Genomic DNA, 23497 nt, shown 5'->3' with positions numbered 1-23497 from the left:
TTTTGCCAGTTTGCTGAATGAATTGCACAGAACTGGAAAAGCAATTCCATTCCTTAACTGTAACACTAGAAATAAACCTTAGGCATATCAATGAATCTAAGCATTTTAAAAGTTAATCTTTTGGACAAAACAGATTTAAAAGTGGGACAAAAGAATTAAAGAGAAAATAGCATTCAGCAAGCCATTTTTTCTGACTCTATGAGGTTTAGAAAGGAGCCGTACAGTATTTATTGCATGGAAATGTAAAAGTTATTTGACTTTTGAATGTTTCTTGAGACATATGTTGGGTCATCTTCATTAACTTAGTAAAGTCAGTATCTGAAAGTATGTTATTAGGATGATACCCACTTCTAGTAAGTGTGAACAATTCTGAGACCTGTATGAGGTTTTCTCCAGGATTTCTGTTTAGTGGCTTGTGGAGCCATAGCATGGTCAGTCCCTCTGCATGCTGGATTGTCTTGCTCAAGCTGAACCTTGTGTATTTTTGGAGGGTAGGTGCAAGGTAGAGAAATCAACATTAGAGGCAGGGCACTTCCTAGAGGCTTCTTGTCACCCAAATACATATTTTTGACTAGAGGAGGAAGAAACTTCTGGGGGTTTTTTGGGGTTTTTTTGAGAAGTAGAAAACTTGAAGAGGGAAGAAGTGTGGATGATCAAATACAGGAACCTGGTATCTCTGAGAATAAAGACTAAATAGATGAAGATTTCAGTCTACTAAGAAAGCTTCAAAAGGATTGTGATACATAGAGGTCTGCAAAGTATTCACTCTTGTTTGCCTTCTTTTCAAGATTTACAGTGGCAGCATTCCTGTGGTGAATGACAGGTACTAAAAATAATTGAAATAATTTTGTTTGAAGCCTAGTGATTCCTGTTTGGCATGTCTCAGTTAAAACAGTTTTTAAATGGATACAGAAGAAGAGTTTTAAATAAGTCTTATGAAAATAAACTAGCTACCCAGTCATTTATTTGAAAGAAGCCACTCAAAGATAGTCCTTCAAACAGGCAAAGCACTGAATGTTAATTAAATCCAAGAGGAAACACTACTATTTCTCTCATTACTTATGCAGTTTTGTAGGACTGCAATGCCATAGGTTATTTCCCAGCTCCATTAGTAAATGAGATTTCAGACAGACTTGTGTAAATCTGCTGCACTTCTCTGGCCTGTGTACTCTACTACAAAAGCTGTCAGGTGCTGCAGAAGAATTAGGGAGCTACATTTCCTGTGGAGAAAACCTGGATATATTCTGCTTTTCTTGTAACCTAGGCAGGAGAGTTCATTTGCAGACTTTAGGGCTGAAAATCTTCTTAAGGTAAGAAGGAGCTGGAACCTGTCCATGCTTCCAAGTAGGAAATAATGGCAAATCCTGTTTTTTTGGGGAAGAGTTTAACTGTATCAGTTTAGTGAAAACCCTGAATTTTGTGACAGCAGCAGTCTATGCCTGTGTTATTGGTGATGAAAGAGTGCCAAGCTCATTCTGCCAGTTATAAAAATCAACTTCTATTTTACGTGACATTTAACATCCTCTTCCAAAGAAATAGATAACCATTTTACATTTTACCATAAGTATTTTAACCATTTTACAGTTCTGAAAATTTTTTACAGTGTTCAGTTGCAGTGGCTTAGAAAGAATTCTGAGAAAAATTAGAGGTGTAAACTCTGGCTTGAAAATCTAATTTTCTACATATTGAAGTATGTTTTGTGTGCTTGGTCTGTTGCTTTCTAGTTTGGTTTGGGTTTTTTTTCTGTGTGTGTGATTTTTTTGGATTTTATGTGAGAGGTTTGTTTGGGTTTTTAATGCAGCTGTATGGCTGTTGCAGAGCTTGACAATCCTCCAACTCTCTTCCATCCCTCTTTTGATTTTGTAGACAACTCAGATGTATATAAGACTGTGCTGAACAGTGTAGTCAGGAGTGAGAACAGAGTGCATCTGTCATTCAAATCAAAGGTTTATACTCTTTTCTCTGACTTTATGCCAGAAGAAAAAAAATCTGTCAGTCTTAACTGGATTTGAAACTGACTGGTTTTATCCATTATCAACTGAGTACCTTTATGGATTGCTTTGACTGGCAGTTTTGGTTTGTGAACACACACACAATTCAGCTGCATGCAACATGGTTGTAATTCTTCCTTCTCAATGGTAATTAATTTCACCTTTTTTAGGAAATCCCAGGTTTTTTAAAGTTATCAATAAATGGCAAGACACTGGCACAGGTTTCCCAGGGAAGCTGTGGCTGCCCCATCCCTGGCAGTGTCTCAGGTCAGGTTGGATGGGGCTTGAAGCAACCTGAGCTGGTGGGAGGACAAAGATTTTTTCATGGAATTCTTTCCTTATGAATATGCACACAAAACCAAGCAAAGCAAAGTACTGTATCTTACAGAAGGACAAACTACTGTAGGTCATGTTGTTGCATGGTCCACATACATGACAATATTTATAAGTTTGTACTTCTAAACATAGAATTCCTATCATGCAGACATTTGCCTTCTTTGTTGCTGCTCCTTGGATTGTGGAAGCGTAGGATATTGTTTTACAGAGTAAAATCCTGGCTTTTCTCAGTCTACTCATCTGTTTTATATTCTGCACTGAGCACTTGGTCAGTTTGGGAATCAGCCCATTAATAAGTGTTTGTTTTGTTCTGTGCCCTGTAGACAGGTGAAAGTTTTCTTTGGTTGGATGTGTGCTCATTGAAAGAGAACCAACAAACTTGGTGAAATTCCCAAGGGAAGAGCAGCCCAGCGCTGGGAATCACACTGCTGAAATGTGAACACCCAAATGTTAGCTTATTCTGACAGACTTACAAATGAGAAAGTAATGTAAAATCTTGAAGGGATTCTGTTTTATATTAGGAGAGTGAAGCATGTTCAATAACTTTCCATGTTCATAGTGAAGAACTTCCATAAATTTTGCAAGGAGCTGGTGCTTCTTCATCCATTTCAGCCGGAGCTGTGCTATAGCGGGCAGGCTCAGGTGACGGGTGACATCAGTCAGGTTTTCAGAAAGAAGCATGGCTTTGTGTAGCTCATCTCTGCAGCTTCACTTTCTCATCTGCACTTACAGAACCCCAAGGACTGCAGCAAAGCCAAGAAACTGGTGTGCAATATCAACAAAGGCTGTGGCTATGGCTGTCAGCTTCATCATGTCGTCTACTGCTTTATGATCGCCTACGGCACCCAGCGCACCCTCATCTTGGAGTCTCAGAACTGGCGTTATGCTACTGGGGGCTGGGAGACTGTGTTCAGGCCTGTCAGTGAGACATGTACTGACAGAACAGGCACAACCACAGGACACTGGTCAGGTAAGACCTAACTAAGTCATTTCTCCTTGGTTTTTGAAGCTTTGTTCCTATAGAACTACCTACATACCTCTGTCTTTGATGTTAGGTGTAACCACGGCTACAACTGCATCCATAACGTATGAAGATATCTCTGCTTTGGCAGATATTTTTTTAAGTAGAAAAATGTGATATTTCAGATTTAAATTATAATCCTTCAGCAGTCTGCCACAGTGTTGTGTGTCATATATTAATCCAGGGTTGATGGGAATAGAGTATTAAGTAGAGGATGTTGTTTGTAAGCTTTGAAACAATGAAGCGTATTTCAAATATAAAGCAAAAGAAATGCAAACAAAATGGTGTCCAGTAGTCAGTCACACACCAACAAAATTATGAAACAATTGAAATTTTGAACATTAAGTGAACTGTCTCCAAATTCAGATTGTAAAGACAGTGGCAATGTTGAGTACTTTTGTATCTGTAGATCACTGAGTCAATGCATTCTTATCCTAGGCTGAATGATTTTGCTTGAAGAACTGGGTGGGCATTCATGTTTGGAGGATTAATTAACTTTGTAAATAGCTCAAAGTAAAAAGCAGTCATTTGAATGGAATTCACATCTTGAAGAGTTATTAACATCTGCATGATTTATAGTTCTTTCTGCGTACTTCCAGCATTTTTCAGGCATTTGTAAAAATTGAGTATAGAGCAGAACTGGAGATGGCTGGCAGTGTGCTGACCTTTTGCTCTCCATTTGTGATAAATACTAGGAAGAATTTTTTTAAGATTTCTACACAGATAATTTTAATGGGTACAGTTGTCAGGTTTTTAAACCCCAGGTTTTAATGACACTTTTCTGTTAGGCATACTTGTTTTTTCTAAGTCTGTACATGGTATTACAGTGGAAGTTTATCAATGTTACAATAAATGCAAGGAAGACACAGCTGATCAAACAGAATACAACAGACTGTTCTTAACAATGAGTGGGTAGGTTTTGTGACATGTCCTCACATATCCTCATTGGTAAAAGGGCATTCTTTGAAAAAGCATAATTAAACAATTAGGTTATAGAGAAGTGGAATGTGAATGTTAATTTTAATAATATTTTGTATTATTGCCTGTTCTAGTCCACATAATTATTGGATTAATGTCTAACAATGGGTATAGAATGGGCTAAGCTCTGGACAAAAGAAATTTAGGGAAGATACTGTGTCAGCTTTCAGCTTATAGCTCCTTTGTCTGTCAGCACTGATTCAAATTCTGATTGTAGCATGCAGCACATTCATCTTGCCTCAGAAAGGTATCTTGACTGGGTAACTCTGCCTAAGGACAGATAAGAAGGACTGATATTTTTTATTATTTGTGCCTATAGATTTCAGAACAGACTGAAGAATTTCTTTCCAGTATCTATTTGACTGAGGATGTATTTGGCAGCAACAGTTGTGACTTTGGTTATGTTGGAACATTTAAAAGATGTGTGGGGCTTTCAGTACTCAATTGTGGAAACTACACTCAGGAGTAAGAGGTTGAGATACTACTGCTGAGGTACTATTCTAGCATACAGTTTTCTCATCAACCTACAGGAGTTACAGCATGACTTTTGTAGACCAGTACTGTGCCTGTGCCATAGAGACAATGTACAGTTTGTTTGAATTAGCAAGCAGAGTTTTTCAGCTCTGGGTTGGCAGAAACTGTTTTCCTCCCCACTGTTTTTGTTCTGCTTCTATTGGCTACTCCTGATGCACAGATTTTGCTATGTGAAGTTAAATGCAGGGAAGAATGACCAAATCTTCAGGTCATTGCAGACTGCACCCTGTGCCCTAAAGTCACAAGAAATATTCCCCTTCCTTTCCAACAGGTATAGATTTACACTGTGTTTCAGGAGGAATCTGAACTAGTCATTGGGCTTGGAAATTAACATCAATAAGGAGAGGAAAAGCAACATGTAGGTGTTCATTCCTTCTCTTCATTCATCTTTCTGTCTTTGAAATGGTGGAACATGAGGTCAGTTCCATAGCTACTTCCAGACAGGGAAAAATTGTTCTGCTAAGTGTCTCAGGTATCACAATTACATGGTGTTTGTGGCTCTCATAGCTTCTTACAGTATTTCAGTCCCCTAGCCTATTGTAGGAAGAACTTCTGCCTTTCAAGGACTCCTACAGTGGAACTGTCTGTGTCTTCAACAATTGTACTACTTGGAATGATTGCTTCATAAATTATTTTACATCCTACTGAAAATTCTTGGGGGTTGTGTTATATGCTGGGATCTGATGTTTCTTGGAGAGCCGTGTGGTTTTGTTTGTTTCATTTGTGTTCTTTTTTTTTTCGAGAGTGTCTGTAACATTTCTTACTCATGTTGGGTCCAATAGTGCTTGAAGATCTTTGTTATCTGGCAGCTTAGTGAGGAAGTGTACCCTGGAAGATATGTAGAGGAAGGAGATTTGCCTGTGCAGTGGACAGTTCAGACCAGGGCCTGTTTGAGTACAGTCATAACAAGAACCAAACTTCATCAAAATTCCCATGATCCTACACATTGTAAGTGTGTTAAGTGTCAGTCAGATCATAGAATCATAGAATTGGCTGGGTTGGAAGGGACCTCAGAGATCATCGAGTCCAACCCTTGAACCACCGTTGCAGTTGCTAGACTATGGCACTGAGTGCCACATCCAGTCTCTTTTTAAATATCTCCAGGGATGGAGAATCCACTACTTCCCTGGGAAACCCATTCCAATGCCTGATCACTCTCTCCATAAAGAAATTCTTTCTGATATCCAACCTAAACCGCCCCTGACACAACTTAAGACCCTGCCCGCTTGTCTTGTTGAAAGTCGTCTGGCAAAAGAGCCCAACCTCCCCCTGGCTCCAGCCTCCTTTCAGGGAGTTGTAGAGAGTGATGAGGTCTCCCCTGAGCCTCCTCTTCTCCGGGCTGAACACCCCCAGCTCCCTCAGCCCTTCCTCACAGGACTTGTGCTCGAGTCCCTTCACCAGCCTGGTTATCCTCCTTTGGACCTGCTCCAGGACCTCAATCTCTTTCCTGAGCTGAGGGGCCCAGAACTGGACACAGGACTCAAGCTGTGGCCTCACCAGGGCTGAGTACAGGGGCAGAATCCCTTCCCTGGACCTGCTGGCCACACTGTTCCTGATCCAGGCCAGGATGCCATTGGCCTTCTTGGCCACCTGGGCACACTGCTGGCTCATGTTCAGCTTCCTGGCAATCCAGACTCCCAGGTCCCTCTCTGCCTGGCTGCTCTCTGCCACTCTGTCCCCAGCCTGGAGCTCCCCATGGGGTTGTTGTGGCCAGAGTGCAGGACCCGGCACTTGGCCGTGTTAAACCTCATCCCGTTGGAATCAGCCCAAATTTCCAGTCTCACAGTGTCCATTGTTGTCTATGTGGAAAAGATTTTACGAATATTCTTTACATTAAAATTCTCCTCCACTTAGCTGCTTGTAGCTTCTGGGCAGGTTCAGCTGCCATAACCTTGCTGAATTCAGAGGAAGAGCAGGGAAGAAGTTGCAGAGCACTGTAGTTAGGGATAAAATGTGTAAACAGTACTTGCCTTTCCAAAGCAAGCTCTAATTCTGTAAGGTAGTCTTAGGTCTTCTGTGGATGGCAAAGAACATTTCCAAGTCCTTATTTTAGATACCACACCAAGAAAAATGCTGATTGAAGGCCAAAGCTTTTAGTCATGAATATATCTCAACAAGTTCTGTTCTTCAACAAATTCTGTGCAGGCTTCATCCCTGGAGGCTTTCAAGACCTGTCTGGCTGAAACCCTGTGCAACTTGTCCTCATCTTATGTCTGAGCCTGCTTTGAGCAGAAGTTTGGATAAATGTGGTAAATTAATGCAACTGTGCAAAGTGTTGATTATGGCTGATGATAATCTGGTCATTTATTGTCATGACTAATGACTGTCCAGAACCACTTGCTTTGGAAGAGAGGGAAAGTACAGGAAAAGCAGGCAAGTAAGTGGTAAGCTGTGTCAAATTCCTACAAAGGGTCAGTTCCTCCTGTTTTGTTTGTACTATTAGAAATGGTTCATTGTTTTCTCAAAATAAGTAGAAATGGGAAACTGACATTGAAAAAAAGCTGAAATTATATTCATGTTTGGCTAAGCTAGCAACTGAAACCTCCATCTGGGCATGGTTCTGGGCAGGCTGCTTGGTGTCATCTCAGAATTCAGTTGCAGGCAGTTTCCTGAGCCTTGCATTTAGCCTCATAAGCTGTAAACAGTGTTCTGGAGCCCTTATGCACACATGGCTTAAAAAGACTACATATTTTCATGAAAATCTGTTGAAGTACATCATGATTTGCTGCAATATGGGCTTCCTGGTGGTGAAAGTACAAAAGTACAGTTTGGTTTTTGGTTTTGTTTTTTAAATAATTAGTTTCTAGATTAGAATGAACAGTTTGAAGGCTGAATGTGTGAAATACCTTGATGTGACCAATTTTTTTTTTTTTTTTAATTAGTGACTGCTGCTAATTTCAGTTTGAATGTTAGTGACAGAGGACATTCAGCTGTGAAAGACAATCTTTCTCTGGTTAGCCTAATGCCTAGCCACTAACACACCAGAAACTCTTGAATTTTAATCTCCTGCAATGCTGTGATCACTGATGAGGAATGATACTGACAATTCGTCTCTTTTACTAACATCAGTGTGGCTTCAGTAGGAATTTTCACTGGGTACTTAATGCCAGTAAATTTGAAAGGCATTCTGTTTTGCTGAAGATTTCTTTGTTTTTAATGTCTTTCTCAATTGATATAGATTTTGGTTTATTTTATTTTTATTTCATTCTCTGTACCTTTACAGGGTCAAGGAAGTCTGAAATTCTTAATTAACTTCCAATAGACTGAGACAATTTAGATATTAGTCTCTTCTGCAAAGAATTAAAGAGGTTTAGATGAGCTAAAAAGACATACTTTTAAAATGTTTTTGATGCAGTCCTCTCCTGGCTGCCAGGACAGTTAAGCTTGTCTTTTCAGAAGAAATTATCATGTTTTTGGTATTTGGGAAGTAGGATAAATTTTAATAAGCAGGCATAACACTGATAACAAAAGTCTGCAGGGAGAATTAGGGGTCAGCTCATCCCATGTCATCTCCAGCAAGAATTGTTCTTTGCTTTGGACATGTATTCAGTCTTTCTAGCTTCAATATGTGAAAAAGTTTGAGAATTCTGTTACAAGCTTCTGCAAAAGCAGCAATTACATTACACAGTGGCATGATTTTTCCTTTTTCTTCATTTTACTCACTTTCATACTGTCATTTTAGGGAAAAATCTCAATAAGACAGTTGTATGCATGTTCTTTCAAATTTAAAAACTCTACCTTGCCTGCAACTTTAACTTACTTGTAGTTAATTTTTGCTTGTTATCTATAGCCAAACTATTAATGTATAATTTAGGTAGGAATTGTTTTCAGAAGTGTGTATGACTTATTAGTAATAAGAGCCAAAATACAGGGAAATAGGGAAGACCTTTACCATTAGATTTTTAAATTAATTTTCTTTAAAATAGTTATATTGAGCATGAATATTTTTAATTGCTGGGTCATAATGTTCTGTTTTCACTGCAACATGCTAAACCAGAATAGGCCTCTTACATTTTTTTACTCACTGATTTCTGATGCCCTTGTGGCATTGCCCAATAACACATTGAAAAAACTGCTCTAAAATACCTAAAGAAAAAACCCAAACGTATAATAAATGGGGGAAAAAACAGATTAATCAAATTAATACATGGTTAATCAAATTAATGCATGGTTAATCAAATTAATACATGGTTAGGGCCATATGTGCATTACAGGATGGGGAGTGAAGGGACGTAGAGGTACAGAAGCCATCTATGTATTCTAAATAGTAGTGTGTGCTCTTTCCAGAAGCCTGCAAACCAGTAAGATGAAAGATAACTTGGAAAAGGAAACCTGAAACAAAGTTTCTGGCAGTCACCTTTGAATATTGACTTTGCTGCCTCTGGCCATGGCCTCAGAGTGAGTGCTTTTAAAGCAGGGAAACCCAGGGGGGGAAAAAAATGGTAGAGCTCTTTGTTTGGTGGTAGTGCCAGCTTTTAAGTATTCATTGAACTGTAATCTTAGAATATGAATTAACTAATATGTTTCTATGTATAATTCAAGAATGAGGATACTGTGGGTACACAAAATTAATTTTTAATTTGTTAAAGCCAATCAGGCAACAGTAATCAAAAGGACTAAATGAAAATTGCAGACTCAAACCAAACTCAAAATGCTCTGCAGATGTGCAGTAAATAAAAAGGTTTCATTCCATGAACTAGATCTTCCTTGAAAGTGGTTTTTCTTTTACTTAAATCAGATTAATATTTTTTAACTTGCATACAATTGTACACATTATATTTTGCACCCAGATCCCACTTTTCTTTATAAAATCTTGCAGAAAAAATGATCCAGTTCTATTGCTGTTTCTTAATATCGTTTTTTGTACACTGACTTTCATTATTTACATTTTAACTCAAGTTTCTTGACATTACATGTGAAACATACAGGGGAATGGTGGTTTGTTTTCTATCTTCCCTTTTTCTCAGTTGTGTTAATCTTGAAATCAAGCTACTGATACTGATCTTTCCTAGTGGTTAAAAGGTGATTTTTCAAGTTAACATTCTTTGGAACATTTTGAAGTCCTCTTGTGATTAGAAGACTTTGAGTCAAAAATATTCTGTGTTTATAATGAATATATAGATATGAAACTGAGAGAGGTGGAAATCACACAATTGATAATGAGGCAAAAATGTCAGTATATTCCAAAAGCAATGACATTCCTTCCCAGCAGTAATTCTGTATCATGAGATATAAAAAAAGTTTTAAATGGTGCCTTTAAAAAAGATTTCTGCTTTAACATATGTTTATGCTAATTTTACTGCCAGCAGACCAGATAAAAGTACTGTGTGACTTTTTTCAGTTTTACCACTTCTAAAGTTAAGAATTAGGCATGCAACGTTTTTTTATCACTGCAAGTCAATACTTAGTGTTGCTTTTTGTGAGTTCTACATACTTTATAAAACATAATTTGATACTGGATCTCATAGAAACTGAACAGCAAGATTTGGTGTAGCTTTACAAGTAATTTGAAACAGTCTGGCATCCTGGTTTAAACCATGGTTAGAGAAGTTTTTGGTTTTTTCTTGGCATGAACTGATTTTTACTAACTTTTATTCACACAGAGAGTTTTTTGAAAGGTAAATCCTTCTCACAATTGTAAAAAATATATATTGAGAATACTGTAAAGAAACTTGTATTTAGAAGATTGTTTTGTAGCAGTTGATCTCAGTTCCCATATTCATGTGTAACCAAAACTGTTAAACATATTCCTGGCTTTTTCCCCTTTGTTTTGCTTTGAAAAGTTAGATTGCAGCACAAGTGAAGAGCTGAAGCTTCTTTTGGTCCTAAAATAAGTTGAGTTGTAGCCCAAATGTACATTATTTATTTTTAATTATTTTTAAGTTCTTGTTGTGCTGCCATTTGATAACAAGCTTTTTGCTTCTTAGGAAGATGTGGCTATCCAAATACAGAAAAGAAGCACTGAGAGTTTATCTTTAGAATATATTAGTTACTGTCACAGCTGCTTTTACATAATGTAGGTAATTTTCTAAACAATGGAAAATAGTGTTTCTAATTACTGTTTCAGACACAGAAGCTCCTAAAAGTCTTGTTAGGAGAGGTATTTTCCAGGGACATGGTGTTGTAGACTGTAAAAATTTGCAATCACACTTAGGACAAATAAGATAGGCACAGCAGAAGGTATTTGTAGGAAGAGTAATTTTATACCTTGTGAAATCCACATGAAGACATTTAACTCTTGAGTTAATTTTTACTTTATAATATACAGCAAAGTTATTCCTGGTTAAAATCCCATCCTGCTCTTTAGTGCCCTGGCACTCATGGCAGACATAGCAGAGAAACAAGGATACTTGGTTAAATAATTTCTGTACTGGTGAGAAGTAGGATCAAGAAAAACACAGGTTTTGAAAAAGAGCAGCATTGTTCTGTTCAGAAACATGGGAATGGAAAAGAAATCTTTAGAGGGACTTGTGGTCTAGAGGGACTACAGGCAGAAGGAGCAGAAGTGCCTGGGTGATGTCAGAAGATCAACTTGAATGCTTGGAATAGTACACAGGTATTAGTTATCACCTTAACAATTCCTAATTAGCTTGGCATAATTCAACTTTCCCTGTATATGTTATTTGTTGTGTTAGCCTTATATATATTTCCATCTATTACAGTCATCATGCCATTTCAAAACTGAACAGGACACATACACCAGGGTGCTTCTGTAGTGCAAATTTCTTACCAGTGCTGGGCAGAGAATGAAGTCTTGTCCATCTTGGGTTTTTAGATAGGTACGTAGTAAGAATTTAAAGACTGCAATACATACTCTCAAAAAGGAAAACATAAAAAGGTAGTGCCGGGTCCTGCATTTTGGCCACAACAACCCCATGGGGAACTCCAGGCTGGGGACAGAGTGGCAGAGAGCAGCCAGGCAGAGAGGGACCTGGGAGTCTGGATTGCCAGAAAGCTGAACATGAGCCAGCAGTGTGCCCAGGTGGCCAAGAAGGCCAATGGCATCCTGGCCTGGATCAGGAACAGTGTGGCCAGCAGGTCCAGGGAAGGGATTCTGCCCCTGTACTCAGCCCTGGTGAGGCCACAGCTCGAGTCCTGTGTCCAGTTCTGGGCCCCTCAGCTCAGGAAAGAGATTGAGGTCCTGGAGCAGGTCCAGAGAAGAGCAAGGAGGCTGTGAAGGGATCCAGCACAAGTCCTGTGAGGAAGGGCTGAGGGAGCTGGGGGTGTTCAGCCCGGAGAAGAGGAGGCTCAGGGGAGACCTCATCACTCTCTACAACTCCCTGAAAGAAGGTTGGAGCCAGGGGGAGGTTGGTCTCTTTTCCCAGGCAACTCTCAGCCAGACAAGAGGGCACGGTCTCAAGTTGTGCCAGGGGAAGTTTAGGTTGGATATTAGAAAGAATTTCTTTACGGAGAGGGTGATCAGACATTGGAATGGGCTGCCCAGGGAAGTAGTGGATTCTCCATCCCTGGAGATATTTAAAACGAGACTGGATGTGGCACTCAGTGCCATGGTCTAGCAACCACAACGGTGGTTCAAGGGTTGGACTTGATGATCTCTGAGGTCCCTTCCAACCCAGCCAATTCTATGATTCTATGATTATGATGCATCCTCTTTTTGGTTTTGCAACCTGTGTTGCAGTTACAGCACTTCACGTGGTATGTTTTTAGCTTCGGTCCTCTAGGTTGCTGCAGTTATTAGCTCCAGCATTATTTTTTCTTAAAAGTCACTTTGTGCACTTCTCTACTTCATATTCTAAGACTGAGGATATTTTCCAGCAAATTTTATGGCCAGCATTGCCGTGAGGATTGTTTTGTCCTTAAAACCCCATCCTAATTTTCTGCTGCTTATTCAGATGAAACACTAGAAGGATGAAGAAAAAAACAAGATTAGAACTGAAACATTCTTTACTCCATGATACCACTGTGTTTGGAAGAATCTTGCTAAATAAACAGAGCATTAAAAAAAGGCATCTTCATGCAGGAGAACATCAGATTGCTTTATGTGAAAGAACAACATAGTACTTTTCAAAACACCTCTTGCAACACCCCTGAAAGGCTGGGTTGAATAGTCTTCATTCCAATTATCATTTTGATTTTCCTTTTCTCACTGCTGGACAGAAAAACCAGCTATGATATTTGTTATCATAAAAAATACCTAGTATATGCTCTAAAAAGATTATATATATATTTTAGTTATTTCACAACCTTGATTTTCCTTTTTTAATGGATGCACATACCAGGTCTTGTCAGTAGCTGACATGGTGCAGTGGAAATGTTTTAAGACACTGGGCTTTCTTTCTGCCCCTCTTCAACACTTTGTAGCCACAATGGAGGTTTAGTTAGAGAGGAAGCCAAAGAAACTGGGTGAGTGAATTTGGTAGGGGAATTAAAATCTGCAGTGACCATCCATTAGAAAATGAAGTGACCATTTAAAAGAAAATATAACATTTATCTTTGCATCTTAGAAAACAGACCTCAGGACACTCTCAGAAGCAAAGTGTTCTCTTCCAGACACACAGATGAAACAGGAGAAGAAAACAGCAGAGACTTTCAGTGGTAGGATAGACTTGTCCTGCCTTCAGCTTGCATTGCCGGTATTGTTGTGGAGGAACATTTTCTACTAGAGTGATAAGAAGGTGCCAGAAGAAACAGAAGTCTACAAATAGAGTGGGAGGCTGAAATTTCTGATTAGAAATGTGTGTATAGCCAGAACAGTGTATTAGAAACCTGTGGGATGTTTCAGTTTTGATAGTATTTTCTGTGAGAAGAACAGATGGTGTCATGCAGCAGATGAATAGCCTTATCTGCTTCAAATAACAGTAAATAACAGAATCCAAATGACCCACTACAATGTTCCATTTTAAACTGCATAAAAAATAAGTCAGACTTACTGCATGCAAGCAGCATGGAGATTACATAAAACATGGACCAAGCTAATTAAAAAAAATCCCCAAACTAAAGAAAATGAAACAAAAAAAAACAACCAACCAAGAAAAAAACAAACAAACAAACAAAAAAAACAACCCAAAAAACCCCCCAAAAACCCCAAGCAGATTTTGTACAAGACTATAATTTCTAGCAAAGGGCATATAAAAATGGGGCAAGGAGTGCCAAAAAAGATTTTTAATAGGATGCTAAAGGCAAGAAACTGGATTACTGAATCCTTTTTCAAACACATCAGAATAAGGAAACTTGCCAGAAAATCTGAAGGACCAATAGATGATCAAAGGATGAAAGGAGCACTGAAGGAAGAGGAGACTGTAGCACAAACTGTACCAATCTTTCACATCCACATTCATCAGAGAAGAGTTTAGGAAGGCTCCCATGCTGGAATCTTTCTCCATAGAGGACACTTGGGATTTGTTTTCTCAAACAATGTCACTGAAAGCATTGTACAACAAAATATTCTGAACATCTGCTGCTTGTTTATAATTGCTCTTCTACAGAACATTGGAAGATTGTTCAAAGAATGGAAGATTCCTTCAAAGGCTGAAAGAATCCTGATTTTCAGAAATGGTTTTAGAAAGTCAAATGCTCTCTGTTGAACAAATTGACTGAAATAATAACAAAGGGTTCTTGTCTGTTTGCTTTTGAGTAAAGAACAAAAAAAAAGACCAACCTAAAAAGGCCAGCTAATTACTCAACATCTATTTCTTGTGTAGATTCAGAATATCATACTAAAGATGCTTAAATTTCTATACATTTTGTTAGACATGAATAACCAACTAAGTAGGCAAATGGTACTGACTGCAGTTTTTCCACCATCTGAAGTAGCTGGAAGCTACACCAGTACTTTTAGGGCAGAAATTATTTCTTACATTTTATGTTTCCATTTCTCAATCTTTAGGCCCTCAGTCTGCTGGTATCTTCGTGGTGTTCTCAACAGAGAAGAAATTTGAAAACCTGCACTTTATTACATTGCCCTTCTGCCTACATTGGAAGACATTTATTTTTTTAACATTTCATATGAAACAATAGGTATTTTATCTTCTAAGAAAAAAACCTTTACTATATTCTCATATTTTTGCCATTATATGTCCATGAGTTCCATCTAAAATGTTTTGTAGAGAAAATACCAGAAACTATTTTCCTTTATCTGCTGTTACATAAATCCTGGGACAAACCTCAGGTACAAAGGTATTTTGTGTGCAAGTGCCTTTAACTCCTTTAAGAAGCAGGAGCTGGTTTAAGTTGCTAATAGTATGGAAATTAGTAATACTTAATTATTGTAAAAATCATGGGGGAAACAGTTATATTTATATATATATTTATCTGTGATTTTTGGGGGGTGTTGTTGACACTTCAATTAAATTTTCCCCTTATTTTCCTTGGGAAGTACAAGGTTCTGTCCTCAGATGATAGACCATTTAAACATGGGCCTACAGGCTATGGCCAAAGACCAGAAAATATTCTTTTTCCATTATTACAGGGTAACACTCTTCCTTTTGCTTCTCTGATGTTAGCAGACTGTGGGAAGGAGAACGTGTCCTTGTTTCTCTCAACTTGATGCTCTGGGAAGGGGAAGTGTCCCTCACTGCTATGGATTTCCAACAGCATTACAGTTTTATTCTCTGCTGTTTTATTTATGGCTGACTAAAACATCTCTTAATCTCCACACACCTTGAGGGTTGTGTTCCATCTGCACTTGCATCTGAAGGCATTTTTACTAATTCATTGAACAAAGAGCCTTCCAAGTGGTGGAATTTAGGGCAAGACAAGCTGGGGAGCTCAAGTTCTAAAGCCCTGACTCAAAAAGACAATAAATGTTGGTTTTAAACTGGGAGCCCCTCTCCACTGCCTCCTGGGCAGCCAACTCCAATATTAAGCTCTGTTCTCATGACCTGTTGGAAATGTTTAGGTCTCCTAAAATCTGGTTTTGAGGTTGCCTTGTTTTTTCAGTGCTTAGACATGGCTGTTACAGGCTGGTGTGTATCTCCTGCTAGTGTATATGTAGGGCAGAGATCAGTCCCTGCAGCTGGTGAAGGGTTATTATAAAAATTAGCATCTTCTATTTTGGTAGAGACAGCCTAATATTGAAAGCAAATATTTGGAGGCATTTTCAGGTAAATCATAATTAACATTAGACTGAAATGGAGAATAAACTTCAGTGAAGTTGTTGCAGATCAATTCCAAAATTAGTTTTTCTTCAGTATTGCTGTAGAGTTCTTTTCTGTAAATTTTCCTGGGTTCAGATGTCCTGATGCTTACATTTACATCTTCCTTTTAAATCATCAGCTCTGACTACTGTTTGCATGAATGACTACACCTGGCTAACTTGGCAGAAGCACTTTGCATTTATAAAAGCTCATTTGTCTTTGCAAATACATCATATGGTATTTTCTGATAGCCAGGGAGCTGGAGCTCTTTTGTGACAGGTTCTCTATCAGCTGTTTAGATGAAAAAGGGGATTGTTCAAAGGTAGTTTGAATATATAGAGATAAAAGGAAAAATAAATTGCTGGTAAGCTTTATGATTTTTACCTAGTTTGACAGTCTGCTGAAAATGTCTTCATTGACTGCTACACAAAGTCATTTTTGGAACCATGCACTTCATCTGTAAACTTTTCAGCTGGCATGCTGGGTATCTAAACAATTGAGGAAGGGAAAAACCTTTACTTTTTAATGTTCTCTTACAGTAATGTGAAAATTGCCATAAAAAGCTTCTAATAAGAGATGAGTACTTTCCAGTAGAGTGAAACAAATGCAGTCTTTATGATGCAACTCACCTGAGCTTACTGCAGAGGAATGGAGGCCCTAAGGGCACCAGTGGGATGTTACTGCTTTAATTTTATTAGGAACACACTTATTTCATATGCTGGAACCCATGCCCAGAGATCAGGCTTCCATTAGGCTAAAGGAGGAATCTTGGAAATCTTACTGCTGCTTGGGAAAGCAAGAACACTGCTTATCTTTGCGTTGTGCTTTTGGTCATGGGTGAGGTTTTCAGAAAGAGGGGATGATGTGGGGAAGTAAATACTGCTGGAATTTAGTGGAATTCATGCTCCAAAGACATGGGGTTAGTTCAGTAGCTCTGGAAGACAGAGTTTTTGTTGGGGCAGAAATAACTCTTCTGTCACTGTTTTACTTTTTGGGGAGGAGCTGATAAAACAGTATCTTTGGCAGAGTATTATTTTAGTCTGGTTTCTTGAAAGAGCAAAGGTTTTGTCACCAGGGTGTTCCTTTCTACTGGCTCCTGGGTTGAGAAAAGAAATAGAACACGTGTTGGCACGTTTGAAAATATTTTGATTTATTCCCTCTTGAAGCTATCAAGAATCAGCCTTGTGGGATGACAATTGGGACACTACCCATATGGCATATAAAACCTGGAAAAAAAAAAGTAAAAAAAAAGGACTGTATTTCCAGTTTCCTCAAAGCCTAATTGTACCACATTTATTCAGTACCTGCATGCATGAAGAGTTTGATTAGATAAAGGGATAAAAGAAGATTAAAAAAAATAATCACTGGAACACTAATGAGAAAGTAATGAGAAACCAAGTTCAGAAATTTTGGATTAAAAATGTACTATGCAAGATCTTAGAGGAAAAACACTTAGATGTACCAGTTATATTTTACAGTGACAACTTGAAAAGAAAAATAGGGTTCTTTATCTCATTTTAATTTCATTTTATAATTCAACTATACCATACAGTTCTTCCTAGGTGACTCTAATAATGTTTGGAAATGCCCAGAAGATAATTGTAGGAGATGTAATCTTCAGCACAGAAGAGATAAAACCATACTTTTTCTTTCTTCTGAACTAGTTGGCAATTCATAGTTAGCATAGCACACCACAACTTTGCAGAGTTTTCAGTTTTTAATTTGTCTCCTTTGCAAAGAAAAGCATTAAAACATCACTGAAGTTGATGACCATGGGCTTCTTGTCTTTGGAATATGTAACAGCAGTCAGCAAGAAAATGAGGAACTTTGTGAGAATTCAGCAGAGTCCCTCTCACCACATCTTCAGCTCATCTAACAGCTCCGACATGGTTTGTGCCACTGAATTCAGACTTGTTCACTGAGCAGGTGAGGTTTCAAATTGTCAGTCAGTCTTTCAGGGTGTAGAGCTGTTATTAGGATGTGGTAGTCATTATCAGCTTAAGCCCTCTTACAAAACAAAAGCAATTTAGCTGTTCTTTTTTATGTGAATGTGCTTAGCACAGTATTCTTTGGCATACTTTTAAGGACAGCTTCTTGAAAGGATACTTGGAAATTAGATGACAATGTCTGAAATAATAGGAGAATAAACAGAGCTTGAACACTAACCAATAGTACTGATTCTTCCTTGAAACTTGGCTGGTATTTTGCCCATCCAAATGCAGGTCTCAGCCCCATATTCAGATGCCAGGAAGCAAGGTAAGGTAAATTGACATCATTCCAAAGGTAGTTTTGAGCCATACCAACATTTTTCAGGGTTCAAAGAAGTTGATGATGAAACATATAAATAGCCAAAGTCTGTAAATGCTCTTTAAATTAGGAGAACAAAGATTAAACCTGAAAAGTAGACAGGCAGTAAGATTATGCCAGATCACAACAAATTATCACAAAAATATAAATAAATAAATAAATAAGAAATCCAAGTCTCATGAACTATAAAATCAGCAGTTAAGGTACACTGGAATATTGTAGGGAAACAAAGTTGTGCTTTTTATAACACAAAGTGCTCATTTCAGTGTCTAAAAAGTAATCACTGAGATTCCTGGAAATGGAACCTGTATTACTGTCCTATTGATGATGAACATACCAAAAAAATCCTGATAAATAAGAGGTTGGTGGTGCAACTGGCATGGGTCATCAGTTTCTGTACAAGTCTCTGATTTTCCTCCAGAGCATGATAAAAGAAAAGAGTTAGTAATATTGGCAGTACTTTATGAAGATAACAAAACCACTCAATTTTTTGATTACTCAGTGAAGAAAAAGTGGGTTAAGTTGCAGAAATCTAGAGGACGGGTGTTAGACTGCAAAATAGAACCTGGAATTGTATTAAGGTTAAGCAGGCTGGAAATAGAATTACAGAGCCAAATTTAGGCAACTGTAAAAAAAAAAGACACACTGGAAGAAATAATTTGAAGTATTGCCAAAATGTAAATGACCTACAGCAGCTCTTGAAGTTTCTTCTCACCTAAGTAAATATGAATCTGTGATTAAATGCCAAATTTGGACTTGGAATGAGCAGGGAATTGAACCTCACTGGCATTACTATCCTGTGGTTTCAACTACCAACAGGGAAAAGGTACCAGCATTAGTATGAATCATGACCTTTTATGGCTTATCTGTTATTTAACAAAATACAGCTGGGAAGTGGAAGACCTGTTTCAAAATATAGAGAATACATCATTAAATATTGAAGAAATGTGTGAATAAGATTTTGTATTTTTAACCAGGTTTCACTATCTTCAATTGAACAGCTCCAATTTATATCAATCAAGAATATTATTGGTTTTGTAGCATATGGCCTTACCTATCAACCTGAGTTTTGGTTATCTGCTGCATTATTGGTTCTGATTGCAAGTTATTGCTGAGTTTATTGCTGAATTTAACCTATCTCATGCTACCCAAAATATCCATGGAGGTTTCTTAAACTATGCCTGTTGAAACTGGGGCAAGATCAGTGTCTGTTAGTAATCTTTCAATAAACACTGAAAAGTGTTCAGTAGGTTAAGAAAGCTGTCACTTGCCTATGTGACTGTTGTGGAGATGTTTTCCCCTTCAGGTTACTGGAGAGTTACTCTTCAATATTTTTGTCCAAGACAAAAGCAAAGAGTTGCTGTCATTTTTCTTTTTCCTGCATCTGCTATCTCATATTTTTTAAAGTGAGTGTAGACTGATAGGAATTTTTTTTCTTCATTGTTCATAATAACAATAAAGGTAATAAAAATGAGAAAATTGTTAAAAAGTTTCCTGGAATTTTGGTCTGCATTTGTGGGTATTTTTAAATGACTTTCCATTTGTTACCCTTGCTTTCAGTGACTGTGCCCATACTGGATCTCACAAAGTGTAGTTTTACAAAGTAAGGTACCCTTCATGTTCTCTGTGAAATAACCACATAGTATTTTCAGTTCCTACATTTTTTCCACATTCCAAAGTACATTCATGTAGTTTTATATAAAAATATATGAAGATATGAACGTGAACACTTTTTCTACTGTATTGACTGCTGAGAATTCAAGGGCCTTCAACTTCATCCTACTGCAGTGCAGTTAGATACCATCTGTACATGAATGTAGCCTAAAACTAGGATTTTTATTACATTTTAATGATATTTTGAAAAAGTAGAGGAAATACTGGGGAGCTTTTTTGAAAATGAAGATACAGTTTAGCTGTTTGCCAGTATTAAAGCTCCTTAATAAATAAGTCAGCTCCTTGACTCCTCCTGTTCTGTATTTTTCAACAGGTGAAACTAATGATAAGGATGTCCAAGTGGTGGAACTTCCCATTGTGGACAGCTTACACCCAAGGCCACCCTACTTGCCCCTGGCTGTCCCTGAAGACCTGGCTGACAGGCTGATCCGTGTCCACGGGGACCCTGCAGTGTGGTGGGTCTCACAGTTTGTCAAGTACCTGATTCGTCCCCAGCCTTGGTTAGAAAAAGAAATAGAGGAAGCCACAAGGAAACTTGGTTTCAAGCATCCAGTGATTGGGTGGGTGTTTACTTATTTATTTGAAATGTCTCTGCTTGAATGTGCATCTATTATCCTGTTCAGGATATTTAATTTTTTTTTTATGATGGTTTTCCAGGCAGTTTGTGGGGAGAGAGGGTGCTTTCTGTATGAAGTATTTTCCTTCTTTTTAACTGTGCTTGGTGCAGTTTAATTACAAGTACTTCAGCATGTTTGCCTGCTATGATTTGACAGGTATATAAAAGACAATTCAGTAGAAGATTTTCTTATGTGTCCTTCCATATCTAGTAATGTAATACAGAATTTCCTTCGTGTAATTGCCTTACAGCTTGTATTCCAGACACTTTTCTGTCTGGGTCTTTTTTTCAAGTGCCTATAGACTTTACATTTGAGGAAAAAAGGCTAAGCCTACATTTTACATGCCACAATCCACAACTAATTTTATTGTTGGCTGCACCTGAGCATGGTGTGTGCCTTTCCCTTTCCTGCTGCTGTTCTCACTGTTGTTGTTTCTTAGCAGTAGCTGTGAATTGGAAAGTTGTGTGTGGGGAAATATGGGGAGAGGAAGGAAAGTGCCTATGGGCAATGAAGAGCAGCTTGTGGGATGAAAGTTTTGCTGTCATATCACAGGAAAAATTTTGCTGCTGCTGTACTAGTCTGCCAGTATTTCTTCCTTTGCCAGAATTTTCCTTCAATCCTTAATCATAGAATCAGCTGGGTTGGAAGGGACCTCAGAGATCATCAAGTCCAACCCTTGATCCACTCCCCCCGTGGTTCCCAGCCCATGAGTGCCACATCCAGTCTCTTTTGAAATATCTCCAGGGATGGAGAATCCACTACTTCCCTGGGCAGCCCATTCCAATGTCTGATCACCCTCTCCGTAAAGAAATTCTTTCTAATATCCAACCTAAACCTCCCCTGGCACAACTTGAGACCGTGCCCTCTTGTCTTGCTGAGAGTTGCCTGGGAAAAGAGCCCAACCCCCCCCTGGCTCCAACCTCCTTTCAGGGAGTTGTAGAGAGCAATGAGGTCTCCCCTGAGCCTCCTCTTCTCCAGGCTGAACACCCCCAGCTCCCTCAGCCTCTCCTCATAGGATCTGTGCTCGAGCCACTTCACCAGCCTGGTTGCCCTGCTTTGGACAGTCTTTCTTTTTCTAGGGGAACACAATAGTTCTGTCCAGATGTCAGCTGATCATTGAGTTGGTAGGGGCACTTCCCTGGCCTGATGACTGAAGACTTGGTAGTGAACACTTGTCAGGTTTCAAGCAGATGGGGAAGATGCCCTTTTAACTACCTTCATTCAAACCCTGCCTTGTATCCGGAAAGATCTGCACAATACAAATATTCCTATTTTGCTTTTGAACTGTATTAATCAGCTGTTTTCTAACTGCAGTGGATAACTCAACTTTTCTCCACAAAAGAAATACCTTTTATCCTCTAATTAAATATCATAGAATCATAGAATTGGCTGGGTTGGAAGGGACCTCAGAGATCATCAAGTCCAACCCTTGAACCACCGTTGCGGTTGCTAGACCATGGCACTGAGTGCCACATCCAGTCTCTTCATCCTTCATTCTTTCCTTTCAGTTACCCTTTGCCTTGCAAAATTACTCTATAGCTTTCAAGAACAAACTGCCAGCCAGCTTCACACTGCCCTTGTTTCTTGGTTGTGTTTTAATCCTTCCTCCTTCTCCGCGAGGATCCAGTTTCAGGCGAACTTCGGAAGCGCGGGCATGAAATTTCAAAGGAAAATGAAATTTGCTAAAATATTTGTTGTGTTGATAAAATGACTCCCTGGTTTCTGCCTTTTCCTAGAGTTCATGTCCGGAGGACAGACAAAGTGGGGACAGAGGCAGCATTTCATCCCATTGAGGAGTACATGGTACACGTTGAGGAGCGCTTCGAACTTCTGGCTCGCAGAATGCACGTTGATAAAAAAAGAGTGTACTTGGCTACAGATGACCCTTCCTTGCTGCAGGAGGCAAAATCCAAGTAAGATGAATTATGTTTGTATTGTGCTTTATTCCCTCCCGTTAGCTTTGCAGTTTCTGGCTGTTGTGTGTACAGATCTTTATTTTATTTCCATTTACACAGTTAAGATTGCATTTCAGCTGCCAGTGGTTTCAATTTTTCTCTCAGACATGCTCTTTGGGTGACTTTTTTCTCAAGCCAGCTTTTCAGTGCTTAATGTTAAAAAAACTAAAAAAGTTGAGTAACATACCTGAGACTATTTAAAAACAAACCAATGCTGTGAAAATATAAGTGAAAATATAAATACACCAAACTTGTTATAGAATATATATGTTAAAAAGAAACTAGTCAGAGATATTGTCAAAACTAGTTAATCTATTAAGAAATTTCACCTGCCCAAACAATACCTTTCTGTGAATAGTTGCCAGAGAGGTATCTATAAGTGAGCTGGAAATCTTCTGCTAACTCTTTCAGAAAGATTGCTATATTAACAACTTAAGACTTTCCCCTACATGTTGAAAAATTTTAACTATTATTATGCAAGATTTGTGGGATTGTCTATCTGTAATTTTTTCTCTGTCCCTTTTTTGCTGTCGTCTTCTAGCTCTCCAGTACGTGGGTGTAACAACCTACTCTAGCTATAGGATATCCCAGCCTTTGTAACTCTCTCCAAAGCTGGAAATGCACATGATGCATCCATTTGCTTCTCACATGGCCTGTATTTTCCTGTAAAAACACACTGTGAAGTTGCATGTTTTGCAAGGTGTCACTGAGATGGCAAAACCCTCTGTTTAGTGAAAGAAGCAGATGTACATGGAAGAATAATGCTTCATATTTAACTTTGTCTTTCCTGGGTTATGGTGTTTATGGCAGCTAAACAATTTCACAAATGCTTCTTGCCAGGACTGTGGAAACTTGGGTAAATATTTGAGATGCACTCAGTTTAAGCAGGTTTGTTTCTGAGTACAAGTTAGCATGTTTTGCTTTTGAGAACCTTTGATTTTCCTGTCTACTGAATAGCACCTATTTTGGTTACCAAAATGTTACATGA

The 23497-nt window shown here is 38.5% G+C and overlaps 1 protein-coding gene across 1 annotated transcript in view; it reads left to right on the top strand.

Moving 5' to 3' along the window:
- Positions 1-23497, top strand: part of FUT8 (fucosyltransferase 8) — a 108638-nt gene that overhangs the window by 72254 nt on the left and 12887 nt on the right. The window contains exons 9-11 of the mRNA XM_030451967.1: positions 3060-3297; positions 20251-20497; positions 22291-22467. Coding sequence (XP_030307827.1) covers positions 3060-3297; positions 20251-20497; positions 22291-22467 — 662 coding nt within the window. The remainder of the gene's footprint in view (positions 1-3059; positions 3298-20250; positions 20498-22290; positions 22468-23497) is intronic.

Source organism: Calypte anna, chromosome 5A (assembly GCF_003957555.1).
Source record: "Calypte anna isolate BGI_N300 chromosome 5A, bCalAnn1_v1.p, whole genome shotgun sequence".
Lineage (NCBI taxonomy): Eukaryota > Metazoa > Chordata > Aves > Apodiformes > Trochilidae > Calypte > Calypte anna.
The sequence above is the reverse complement of the archived record's forward strand: the minus strand, read 5'-3'. Positions and strand labels throughout refer to the sequence as shown.